General features: G+C 46.4%; 1 protein-coding gene across 10 annotated transcripts in view; it reads right to left on the reverse strand.

Annotated features, from left to right (window-relative positions):
* The window catches only part of EHMT1 (euchromatic histone lysine methyltransferase 1), a 185,417-nt gene that overhangs the window by 78,500 nt on the left and 93,226 nt on the right, over positions 1-13,691 (reverse strand). For all 10 annotated transcript variants that reach the window (XM_068249180.1, XM_068249179.1, XM_068249184.1 and 7 more), the window contains exons 6-7: positions 12,376-12,552; positions 8,985-9,074 (exon numbers count right to left, since the gene is read on the reverse strand). In XM_068249180.1, the coding sequence (XP_068105281.1) occupies positions 8,985-9,074; positions 12,376-12,552 (267 nt within the window). The remainder of the gene's footprint in view (positions 1-8,984; positions 9,075-12,375; positions 12,553-13,691) is intronic.

Here is a 13,691-nt window from a genome sequence, read left to right on the forward strand (position 1 = left end):
AACTACCCCAGCATGTCGCAGATAGTCTTATAGTGATTTTATGAACCAGATCGGAAAGAAAACAGAAGCATTCAGCTGTGTAGCCAAACTACAGGATTCCTGCCTAGACAAGCTTGAGAGACAGCAGGCAGAACAGGAAACAATCAACATCAAGTGACTGAAATAAGCCTTGCCTGAAGCAGTATTGAGGATTGGAGGTTTTTTATACATATTGGACATTTCTGACCAATGAATTTGGTAACAGGAAGTGTGTCCTGCATCTGATTTCCTCAGTCTGTGTTAACAGGAAGTGTGTCCCTGCATCTGACTGCCTCAGTCTGTGGTAACAGGAAGTGTCCCTGCATCTGACTGCCTCAGTCTGTGGTAACAGGAAGTGTCCCTGCATCTGACTTCCCCAGTGTGTGGTAACAGGAAGTGTGTCCTGCATTTGATTTCCTCAGTGTGTGGTAACAGGAAGTGTATCCTGCATCGGGCATCCTTAGTGTGTGGTAACAGGAAGTGTCCCTGTATCTGACTTCCTCAGTGTGTGGTAACAGGAAGTGTGTCCTGCATCTGACTTCCCAGTGTGTAGTAACAGGAAGTGTCCCTGCATCTGACTTCCCAGTGTGTAGTAACAGGAAGTGTCTCTGCATCTGACTTCCTCGGTGTGTGGTAACAGGAAGTGTGTCCCTGCATCTGACTTCCTCAGTGTGTGGTAACAGGAAGTGTGTCCTGCATCTGACTTCCTCAGTGTGTGGTAACAGGAAGTGTGTCCTGCATCTGATTTCCTCAGAGTGTGGTAACAGGAAGTGTGTCCCTGCATCTGACTTCCTCAGTGTGTGGTAACAGGAAGTGTGTCCCTGCATCTGACTTCCTCAGTGTGTAGTAACAGGAAGTGTGTCCCTGCATCTGACTTCCTCAGTGTGTAGTAACAGGAAGTGTGTCCCTGCATTAGACTTCCTCAGTGTGTGATAATAGGAAGTGTTTCACATTCATTCTCACAAACATGGAGTAACTCCAATGCGGGCCGGGGACACACTTCCTGTAGCCACACACAACACCACAGACAGCAGGCATGTCCTTGCCTCCACATGACAGGACATGTGGAGAAAGGGGCAGGAAGTTTGCCCATAGCGGGGTGCACAACCAGTGGTAGCTGGTGGCACTAGTGCAGCAGGCGCACCATGCCGGACAGCACGGGACAGGCCTCAGCAATAAGCTTGTGTTCCAGGCGGAGCTCTCCCTCAGGCCTGAGAAAGGTTTGACCCTTGTGGAAGGGCTAAGCTGGTAACATGCCATGTGATCCCATCGTTCCTCTGAGAAAAAAAGGGACACCGAGAGCCCAATATAGTGTAGTAAGTAGAGGGACGGGTAAATGAAAAAGTATATGGTTGATATACTCACAAGTCAGGGTTACCAATTAGGCAACCACTGTAAAGGCAGGTGAGGAGATTAGTCCTGTCCTCACTCAGGATTAAGATGTTGCTCTCTGTAGATAAGGAGAAGAAAGGGGATTCGACCCCTCCACCGGGGGTGGAAACTGATATTGTAAGGAGAACAGAGGCGCCAAAAGAATAAAAGCAAATAACTAAAAGTTTTAAAATTCTTCAGGAGGTGGCGGTGGACTCACCTCCCCGAAGTAGACAGGATACTGTCGATTTTAGTACAAGGAAGTTTATTTATATACTCCAACATACAATGCAATGCGTTTCGCAGGTATATCTCCGCTTCCTCAGGGAATAACTGAAAGGACTACACACAAAAAGAGGTCACGATAAGCGCCTCTGTCTCTCTGCTTAACAGAGGTGCTTATCGTGACCTTAAGACTGACTGAAATCGACAGTATCATGTCTACTTCGGGGAGGTGAGTCCACCACCGCCTCCTGAGGAATTTCAAAACTTTTAATCTTTTGGCGCCTCTGTTCTCCTTACAACCATCGTTCCTCTGGTTCTGTCTGAACAGCGGAAGGATGAATATAAAGTCATGAGCTGATCACAGGATGACCTCAATTCATTATGAAGCCTGATCCATTAGAGGAAACGGTCACATAATGCGATTATTACCAGCCCAATTCCCCATCATATTTCTGATTAACTGGGGCATGACAAAGGGCATCTCTGTCCTCTGTCCAAACCCCTCACACACATCCAATCTTCCTAATGAGCGGAAATAGCCACGTTACTCTGTCACTCCTGACATTAGTTCCATTATGTCTCTAGCCGTAGTCCCACGTACAGCGTAGCCATGGAAACGACGAGGGGAGTGACATTTTACATGGCGATATTATTAAAGGGAACCCAAACGTACAACAGGAAGTCTTCCAGAGCATCAAATAACCCATCAAAGAACTTCATATATTTGTAGAACCCTGGCGATGCCTACAGCTGTGCATTGTGGGATATACAGTGGAGGAAATAATTATTTGACCCCTCACTGATTTTGTAGGTTTGTCCAATGACAAAGAAATGAAAAGTCTCAGAACAGTATCATTTCAATGGTAGGTTTATTTTAACAGTGGCAGATAGCACATCAAAAGGAAAATCGAAAAAATAACCTTAAATAAAATATAGCAACTGATTTGCATTTCATTGAGTGAAATAAGTTTTTGAACCCTCTAACAATAAAAGACTTAATACTTAGTGGAAAAACCCTTGTTTGCAAGCACAGAGGTCAAACGTTTCTTGTAATTGATGACCAAGTTTGCACACATTTTAGGAGGAATGTTGGTCCACTCCTCTTTGCAGATCATCTATAAATCCCTAAGGTTTCGAGGCTGTCTCTGTGCAACTCTGAGCTTGAGCTCCCTCCATAGGTTTTCTTTTGGATTAAGGTCCGGAGACTGACTAGGCCACTCCATGACCTTAATGTGCTTCTTCTTGAGCCACTCCTTTGTTGCCTTTGCTGTATGTTTTGGGTCATTGTCGTGCTGGAACACCCATCCACGACCCATTTTCAGTTTCCTGGCAGAGGGAAGGAGGTTGTCGTTCAAGATTTCACGATACATGGCTCCGTCCATTTTCCCGTTAATGCGATTAAGTTGTCCTGTGCCCTTAGCAGAAAAACACCCCCAAAGCAAAATGTTTCCACCCCCATGCTTGACGGTGGGGACGGTGTTTTGGGGGTCATAGGCAGCATTTTTCTTCCTCCAAACACAGCGAGTTGAGTTAATGCCAAAGAGCTCTATTTTGGTCTCATCAGACCACAGCACCTTCTCCCAGTCACTCACAGAATCATTCAGGTGTTCATTGGCAAACTTCAGACGGGCCTGCACATGTGCCTTCTTGAGCAGGGGGACCTTGCGAGCCCTGCAGGATTTTAATCCATTGCGGTGTAATGTGTTTCCAATGGTTTTCTTGGTGACTGTGGTCCCTGCTAATTTGAGGTCATTCACTAACTCCTCCCGTGTAGTTCTAGGATGCTTTTTCACCTTTCTCAGAACCATTGACACCCCACGAGGTGAGATCTTGCGTGGAGCCCCAGAGCGAGGTCGATTGATGGTAATTTTGTGCTCCTTCCATTTTCTAACAATCGCACCAACAGTTGTCACCTTCTCTCCCAGCTTCTTGCTAATGGTTTTGTAGCCCATTCCAGCCTTGTGCAGGTCTACAATTTTGTCTCTGACATCCTTGGACAGCTCTTTGGTCTTTCCCATGTTGGAGAGTTTGGAGTCTGCTTGATTGATTGATTCTGTGGACAGGTGTCTTTTATACAGGTGACTAGTTAAGACAGGTGTCCTTAATGAGGGTGACTAATTGAGTAGAAGTGTCTAACCACTCTGTGGGAGCCAGAACTCTTAATGGTTGGTAGGGGTTCAAAAACTTATTTCACTCAATGAAATGCAAATCAGTTGCTATATTTTATTTAAGGTTATTTTTTCGATTTTCCTTTTGATGTGCTATCTGCCACTGTTAAAATAAACCTACCATTGAAATTATACTGTTCTGAGACTTTTCATTTCTTTGTCATTGGACAAACTTACAAAATCAGTGAGGGGTCAAATAATTATTTCCTCCACTGTATAGTCGTCTGTGTGGAGCAGCTGTAAGGAAGGAGTTCAATGCAGAGTAAAGGCTAATGTACGGCAACTCTACGAATCCCCGCAGCAATCTTCCATCAGGGGTGGTGTGTGCAGCCTTTGCCACACAACCAGGACTGCAGGACAACATTCTATGAAGGGCTGTGGAGTCACTACAAAAATCTTACAACTCCTCTAATTTACAATCTTATTAATTGAAAGTATGTAACATAAAAGGCATTTAATCGCCGGCCAATATTTAGGATTATTAAAGTTATATTAAGATGGCGTCTGCTTTTGGGAACAAAAAGCTCCTGGCCAGGAAGCTGACACTCTACCCTGTCAGCCATCCCATCCTGTCATTGCCAATGTGAATGCCCCAGCATGTCATGTGTATAATAAGATTCCCCAGAGCCCATATGAGCTGAGCTCCAGTGTGTAGCTGTGCCACTCTGCAGGAAAAGCCCCTGCCTCTTCTATATCGGATATAGGCCAGGGCCATTTTCTGCAAGGGGGCCAACCTATGCAGTTGATACGGGGTTCCAGTGAATCTAATTAAACAGACAATGCGTTGGGACACAAACTTTTAAAGTGTACCGGAGCTGGTTCACAAGCGCTAATCTATACTTAACCCCAGGCTTTCTCCAGCCCCATGAGCAGCGCTGAGTCCCTCGCCAACCTCCTCAGTCCCTCCATCAAACTGATATGACTACCGATAACTACCGGTAGTTGCGGGCTTCTGCGCATGCACGGCTCAGCCGCGCGCACAACCCTCGTTGCGCTCCCACCCCCTGGATCATTCTGCACATGAACAGTAGTACTGGCCAAGTAGCGCATGCGCAGAAGCCCTCGACTGGTGGCAACTGACCAGATCACCAGGAGTCGTACCGCCCAAACGGAGCGGCTGAAGAGGACGGCGAGGGAACCCACGGTGCTAATGGCGCAGGAGGAAGCCCCAGATAAGTATAAATTAGCACTAGTGAACCATCTCTGGTACACTTTAAGCATTAGTGTTCCTTTGTGTTTTTTTCTTTTTTATGTACACAAAAGATGCATTTTAACTATCCTTAGAGTGAACCCGAGGTGAGAGTGATATGTAAGCTGCCATATTTAATTTCTTTTCAACAATACCAGTTGCCTGGCTGTCCTGCTGATCTCTCTGGCTGCAGTAGTGCCTGAATCACACACCTGAAACAAGCATGCAGCTAATTCAGTCACATTTCAGGCAGAGCACTTGATCTGCATGCTTATTCAGGGGCTGTGGCTAAACGTACTAGAGGATCAGCCGGACTGCCAGGCAACTGGTATTGCTTAGAAGAATATAAGAAATTACATATATAAAATGCTATATGAATGTCAGTTTACAGAACAGCTCAGCTGGCTGTTGCAATAGTGACCAGGGAAGGTCAGTGAGAGGCAAATAGGTCGGTGTTTATGCAAAATGTTGTAGGAAAATGTATCCAGCTTGAAAACGGACCAATCAAATCCTGCAAAGGTGGAAAATGATTGGTTCATTTTCAAGCTCAATACATTTGCATAGAGAATCTGCATAAACCGGCATCAGCACAGATTCACATCTCACTGACCATCTCACTGACCATCTCTACTAGTGTCACAACTACTCACTGAGCTTTATTCTTACATATTATTATATATAACAGATCCTTGTGCACACAGTCCGATCTATCAAGAACACGGGGACTGCTTTATTACAGCAGCACAAGTAGCTATTCTGTGATTGGCTTATTTCATGTTTGTGGACTAAGCACAGCTATTACTGTATATACAAGTTATTTATGGTGACTATTAGCTGAGAAATAGCACATTTTATAACTTTTCCCCCTTTTAATCGCAGTTTAAAGAAAAACCGTAACCAAGAATTGAACTACATCCCAATCAGTAGCTGATACCCCCTTTCCCATGAGAAATCTATTCCTTTTCCCAAACCGATCATCAGGGGGCGCTGTATGACTGATATTGTGGTGAAACCCCTTCCACAAGAAACTCTGAGGACCGTGGTCCTGGCAGTTTCCTGCCTGTGAGCCTCATTGCATTGTGGGAAACAACAGCTGTTTTACAGCGGTTTCCAACTGCCAAAACAGAAAGCAGCATCTCCTTCCACTGACATCACCGGCCAGCAGTAAAAGTGTCACCATGTGATAAATGTCAGAATGTAAATCAGGGAGGGGAAAGATTTTACAATGGGCAAACACTGACTAAATCATTTATACGTAATTATTGTAAAATGTAAGCACTTTTTTATTACATTATTTTTACTGGAGTTCCTCTTTAAATGTATTAGGAGTCTGAGCATTTTTTTATGACTGACTCCTGGGCTCCAATTCTACAGCCCTAGTTCTATATGTTGTGTGAATACTTCATCCTACCACCAACTACTGAATCAGAGAGAGCCCAGTGTTCTCCCCAGAGCCTTTTAACTGGGCGGAGCGCCCGGCTGGAAGTCAGTCCCCGCCCGGCTGCTGTGATCACTACTCCCTCCCTGTCTGCAGCGTATTTGCCGTTCTCCACACTCGTCCAGCACAGTGCTCAGCGGCTGTGGCATTGGAGCTGGCCGCTGTCACTCTGACACTATCTCCGCCCTCCTCAGCTCCTGACATTACAAGCCAGACCGCGGGAGCTTTGAAGGAGTCGGAGCACACAGAGAAAGAACTGAGAACGTGGGCTTACTGTGTTCCATCTGGTGAGCCACTGATCTGCCCGAGTAGTGCAGAGAACGGCTCTCCTCCTTCTGTCTTCCCATCATGCAGGACATTTCCCAGCACGTGCCCCAGCCTCCCCCGATCAGAGGTCACAGCACATAGAGAACAGCGTGGAGCAACGCTCGTTCATGCCGGGGAGAGCAGCAGCAGGGCAGATGGTTATCTGATAACAGTAATGGTCCCCCAGCAAGGGAATCCTTGTGATGACTGTCAGCTGCTGTCTCTGTGCTACCGAGACCCGTATTAACCTCCTTAGCGGTAACCCCGTGCTGGACACGGGGTAAGCCGCCGGAGGGTGCCGCTCAGGCCCTGCTGGGCCGATTTTCATAATTTTTTTTTGCTAGACGCAGCTAGCACTTTGCTAGCTGCGCCAGCACTCTGATCGCCGCCGGCCCCCGCCCGATCGCCGCTATCTGATGTGGCGCGCGGCCCCCCCCCCCCAAGACCCCATGCGCTGCCTGGCCAATCAGTGCCAGGCAGCGCCGAGGGGTGGTTCGGGACTCCCAATGACGTGTGACGTCATCCCGCCCCGTCGCCATGGCGACGGGGGAAGCCCTCCAGGAAATCCCGTTCTTTGAACGGGATTTCCTTATCGCCTGTCGCCGGAGGCGATCGGCGGGGCTGGGGGGATGCAGCTGAGCAGCGGCTATCATGTAGCGAGCCCTGGGCTCGCTACATGATTTAAAAAAAAAACAAAAAAACTGCTGCGCTGCCCCCTGGCGGAATTTTTCATACCGCCAGGGGGGTTAAACAACTTTACAGTCACTACTGCTTCCCTTCCCCCACTGCTCTGCCCGGAGAGGTTACATAGCTAGCTGTCTTGGACATCAGTCTGCAGACTTCCTGCACTGTGCTGTGCACCTCCCACACATTTTCTTTTCGGCATTAGTCTGTCTCCCTCTTATACATTTATCTCTCACACACTTTATCCCTCTTTTTTTTTTCTTTCCCAGTCCTTTTCACACACTCTCTGTCTCTGTCCCTCAAAGAATCTATCTCCCTCCCAGACACTCACACCTATTCCTCTTGTTTGTATTCACTTCTTCTACTGAACCCCCCCTCTGTCCTCTATATACTGTATTTCCTGTATACAGTATGTATGTCTGTTTACCAGTGCTTGATTTTTTTTTAAGGGGAGAAGCCACAGTAGAAACCCCCAAGCACTTTTATTTTCCTTTGTAGTGTATGCTGTTTAGCCATAGACAAACAACAAGCATGTCTACACGGTTTGCTACTGCTATGACAGCCAACACTATTGGGAGACTTTTTGAATTAGATAACAAAACAGTCTGTGGGGATGTGTGGTTTTGGGCCTAAATTAGTCACCCTGTCTACAGCTCCTTTCTGGTATTAATCCGGCTTTGGCAGCACTTTATCGGATTGCCCATCAAAACGGCACCATTCAGTGCAAGATGCCTTTCTCCATTAGCATCACTTAGTAATCCTCTCTCCCTATCGGAAATGCCTAGCATGATTACCTCACCAGGTAACAACCAGCGTGCTCCACCTACTCTTCTCCCCAGCATGATCCTCCCTGTCCATTCTCACCTAGTAGTAGCAGACATCATCCTCTTTCCCCACCCATCGTGACCATAATTTCCCACCCGGCTACTTTTTCATGCCCCCCGGCTGGAAAAAAATTCTGGGGAGAACACTGGAGCCTAAGCGCTTTGAGTCCTATGGGAATGTTATTGTTATATCTGATGGACCCAACTCTCACAAACTAACACTAGGTGGCAGTAGTGAAACAGAGAAAGAACTGTGGGGAACAGACAGCTGTATGGCCCTTCCAGCTGAGAGCAGGGGGAGGAGGCTGAAATAGCACTTCCTCCAATAAGCAGCAGTGTGGGCGTGTATGAGCTGCAGGGCAGTGTACCGCTAGTCAGCACTAGTCATGCTGCTGGTTATTTTACAATTCAGACGTCTGTCATAATGGGACAAAGCTTCACCAAGCTTACTCTTCTCCGATTTTAGGAATAGAGGGGCAATACTTAATAGGGGGCGTGCCTTGATTCCTCTCGCTGCCACCTCACAGGTGATTCTGGTCACATGGTGGTAACCAGGATATTCTATAAGCAGCTTGGTCCTGACAGCAGGAATCTAACTTTGCCAAAAAGCCAGAAATACGAAAATATTACTCTTGTAACATACAAAGTACTAGAGTATAATAATAATATAAAGTTATGTAATATAATAATAATATAAAGTGGTATTATAGTATAAGGTACTATTGCAGCTGAAACAGGCGGCATTTCCCATAAACACTCACTGCATCTGATTCGTTGCCGTCCTCTTCCTCCTCCTCTTCCTGTGACTCCATAGACTCCGCCTCCTCCTCATCAGATTCCAAATCGTCCACCTGCATCACAAAGCACAGATCAGTAATGGGCGAGGGCAAGCAGAAACATTATGTGTGTTCCTGGCTCATCCTATATACTAATAAGCAGATATATATATGCACGGTGCACATGGGTGGTGCTACACTGAGGCACTTGGCCCCTCTAGGAATCACTGTGCCCTCTGGCTCAATAATGTACAGTTAGCTGTTTTCAGCAGCATACAGTGACAAGAATAGGGTCTGTAAAAAAAACTCTCCATGTCAGCCTGAGTCTATGTTGGCATTAAGTAAACCAAGGGTCTTGTCTATTTGCCGTAAATACCTCACAATCCTTGCAAGATCCCTTGTAATTAATGTATCTGGATGACACTTATATTTGCAAAAACATCTCTGTACCTTCTTATGATTGTATATTCTAACATTTGTCATCAATAAGAATGGAGTCTGAAAAAGGTTTGCAAGCTGAAAGCTCACTGTTTTTATTTTAAATTAGCCAAGAAACTAGAGGTTGTATTTTACAGACAGGAAGTTTTGAATCAGGATAATCCCAATTCAAACCTTCCTGCCTGTAAAATACAAGCTCTGGTCTGCAGCAATGCTTAGCTACTAAAATAAGGAATTACACAGTGCATTTCTCTCCTGCTTCTTTCCTCTCCCCTTGCTTGTAGGGCCGTGAGACACTGGCTGGGGGCTGGAGTGATTCGTTTGTGATCTGTCCACACAGGAGCAGCTTGGGCAAAACATTTCTAAAGCTCACCATACAAACCTAGATTTTGGTCACTCAAATGGGCCGCACCAGACAGACATCTTGACCCCCCCCCCCCCCCGAAAAAAAAGAAAGAATAAACCAGTGGTTGTTTAAGCTCTCATATATTGTGTGTTGTTTAAAAACTTGAAATTCTTTCAAAATTATTTTTATATTAATATTAAAAAACAAAACAAGAACAGAAAAAAACAGGCAAAAACCTGCGTGACGGAAAATATTGTGGTACCGTAATTAGTTTTGGTGTAAGATCCTCAGACTTGGATCCTTTTAGCTGAGAGTGAAGTGTTAATATGCACTGTGTCTTCCAAGTCTGTACTATGTACCAGTGTCTATATATTGTGTGTACCATTGTCTGTTATCATGTACCCCACGCCTGTCTCTTAAAGGAACACTATCATTAATTAATAATCAAAACAACTTTTTTTTTTTTAATACTCTATATTAGGGTACACATTACCACTAGTGCTAGGGGCACTTTATTTATTCACCTAGTTCCCTCTCCTTGCTTAACCTCCTGGGCGATAATCCCGAGCCGAGCTCGGGGTATGTCGCGCAGGAGGATTTCTCAGGCCCTGGTGGGCCGATTTGCATAATTTTTTTTTGTTACACGCAGCTAGCACTTTGCTAGCTGCGTGTAATTTCCGATCGCCGCCGATCCGCGCAGCCCCCGCCCCTCCCAGACCCCTTGCGCAGCCTGGCCAATCAGTGCCAGGCAGCGCTGAAGGGTCGATCGGGACTCCCTCTGACGTCATGACCTCCATGACGACGGCGACGTCCTCCCGCCCCGTCGCCATGGCGACCGGGGAAGCCCAGCAGGAAATCCCGTTCTGAACGGGATTTCCTGCTTACTCTGATCGCCGAAGGGTGGGGGGATGCCGCTGCACAGCGGCTATCATGTAGCTAGCGCTAGGCTAGCTACAGGATTTAAAAAAAAAAATTAAAAAAAAAAAAGTGCTGCGCCCCCTCCTGGGCGATGTGATTGTATCGCCCAGAGGGTTAAAAATCATCCTTCATTCCTCACACAGCTCACAAATAAACTGTGTCACAGCATGCAGGAGACACGAGGAGGCGGCTGATATGAGGAGGTAATGGGTAACTAGATGTGCTGTAATATAATTAGCAGGGAGGTGTGCATACACTATTCCTAAATGACTGACTAGCTTGCTTATGATGATACATTCCAGGCTACATCTACTTCATAAGCTGGTAAGAGGGAGAGGCTGTTTACAAAGGCATTATCAGGATATTTATCTGTTAGAGAACAGAAGACAAGGAACACACATTGCTAGAATCTTTAACCCCCTTCCACCACCCGAATTAAGGGGCCCATACACTGGTCGATTTCAGCTATCGACCACTCAATCGATTGCATAGAATCGATCGATCAGAAATGGATTCTTTCAAATCGATCGATCGATCGATTTGCGTCCGATTTCAATGGATTTGATCTTTCTAACAGGATGGAAAATCTAGGTTGATCTGCGATGGCCCATAAGCCCCATCTACACGATACGATTCTTTTTGCGATCCGATTAAATTCAACATGTCCGATCGGGATTTGATTCGATTTGCCATTGTTCTGCAATGGCAAATCGAATTGAATCAAATCCCGATCGGACATGTCGGATTTAATCGGATCGTAAATGGAATCGTAATCGGATCGCACAAAGAATCGTATCGTGTAGATTGGGCTATGGAGTTGCATTGGATCTAATGGTCCAATAATGCATTTTATTCTGAAATCTATTGGAAATCTGTTTCTAGTGAGTGGCACACATCAGATAGATTCCTGTCAGATTCACCTTGACACGCAGCTGACAGAAATCTATCTGATGGTCGAATCTGCTGCAAATCTATTAGTGTATGGCCACCTTTAGATTCTTTCAGAAAGGTGATTATACACTGAGGAGTTGATAGCAACATCCCTGTGCAGTAACAAGGACTAGCCCTTTAAGAGCCTGACTGACAGGATTTTACAGCAGAGAGGCAAAGTTGTGTGAGGAAGGAAAATGCTCCTAGTACTTGTGGTATCGTGTGCCCTAACATACACCATTAAAAAAAATGCTTTAATCTATAGTATTCCTTTAAGCCAGGTTCACACTGCAAGAGCTTTTTTAGCGCAAGTGATTTTGAAAAGCTCTTGCTAATGCAATGCTATGTGGGAGTTTTATAAAATCACATCGCTCTGGTGAGATCACACTCCTAGCATTACATTAGAAAGAGCTTTTCAACTCACAAAGAGCTTAGAAAAAGCTCTTGCAGTGTGAACCAGGCCTTACTCTGCAAAGAATATGTTGGCACTTTAAAAAAATCAATAATATTATAATGTAATGTCCCCATGGTGTGCTGTTGGGTAATCAGGGAGAGTGGTACTCGTGTTTCGCCTGCAGGTGTCGCTGTTGCCACTTCTGGCCAGATATATATGGGCCTCCCTGTAGATATACAGTAGTAATATAGTACCAGCGGGTTGTAAAATGTAACGATCACCCAGGAATGGCTACATGAATGTCTGTGCACTGATCTGCTGATTACCGCTCCCTGGAATACAGTCCTTACCTTCTTCAGACTGTCGGCCTCTGCTGCCTCCTCCGCCGGACCTTCATCCTGGTTTTCCGAGATACTGGGGTCAGCGCTGTGATAATCCTCCTCGTCCAGCTCCTCAGAGTCCTCCTCCTCAGAGTCCATCTCCACATTCTCTCCATTCAGGTGAGGGCTGTCCGAATCCTTGTCACTCTACAAGACATAATGTGACCAGCTTCAATCACACCTGATGCACACAGGACAGCCTGACCAGAGGACACGCCCCTTCACACACAGACTGACCGCCTCTTGTTACCACTTCATGTTCATGTGCTTAATCTCTCCCCTACTTTGTGGCCATGTTAGTATAGTACAGGGCCTCTTCTGTTCCGGAGACAAAAGGTATAAAACACCGCATGGAGGGGGGCGTGGCCGGAGCTCAGCGTGGATGGCAGCAGTGTGAAGAGCTCCTGATCCCAGCCAGCTAAAGCGACATCACACAGCATGCCAGACGGGGAAATTCAGTCCCAAACCCCAGCGGAGGAGGAGATGGAAGCCTCCAGCACCTCACAGCAGGATACCCAGCGTCCACAACGCATCCCCGACATGTTCAAACGGAGAAGGTCTGGGCCGCATGGAGAGCAAGATGGCGCCGGCTCCTCCGGGACGCGTAAGTCCGCATTGCCAGTTCGCATGACGAACGCATCCCATAGCAATAAACAGGCGGCAAGCGTACAAAATTCCGCATCCAGCCGCGGAGGGGCCTCACAAATACCCGCAAAGCAGGCATCCAATGTGGCCCTGCCCCGCAGTCCATCAGCCTCAGAGTCCTCTGAACAGGGGGTACCCTCCCCCACCTTTCTTAGCCCAGCCAAATCTAAGCCCAGGCTGTCAGGCCCGGCAGACTCACAGGCAGAAGCTCTCTCCCTTCTCACAGCAGTCACAGGCCACAGCAGTGCATTCGCAGAGATCCCTGACTCCAACCAGCCAGTGGACCGTGCTTTTCTTAAGGATATGATGATTGCTCTGGAAACCTCCATGTCAAACAAGATACTGACTATAGCAAACTCTATGCAACAGTTTCATGATGATCTGGGAGCTCGTGTGTCACTTACTGAAGACAGTGTCTCCATGTTAATTGAGGAACACAATAAGACTGTCACTGAGCTTGAACGACCTGACTCAGCTAATGAGGCTACTCAGCTGAAGATTGCTGACCTAGAGGACCGTAATCGCCGCTGTAATCTTAAATTCAGGGGTATCGATGAATCGATAAATAGCACGCAATTGAAGGGCTATCTGATAGAAATGGTCAGGTCAGCAGTACCTCAGTTTTCCAGCATTGAATACAC

This window comes from Hyperolius riggenbachi, chromosome 8 (genome assembly GCF_040937935.1).
Source record: "Hyperolius riggenbachi isolate aHypRig1 chromosome 8, aHypRig1.pri, whole genome shotgun sequence".
NCBI lineage: Eukaryota > Metazoa > Chordata > Amphibia > Anura > Hyperoliidae > Hyperolius > Hyperolius riggenbachi.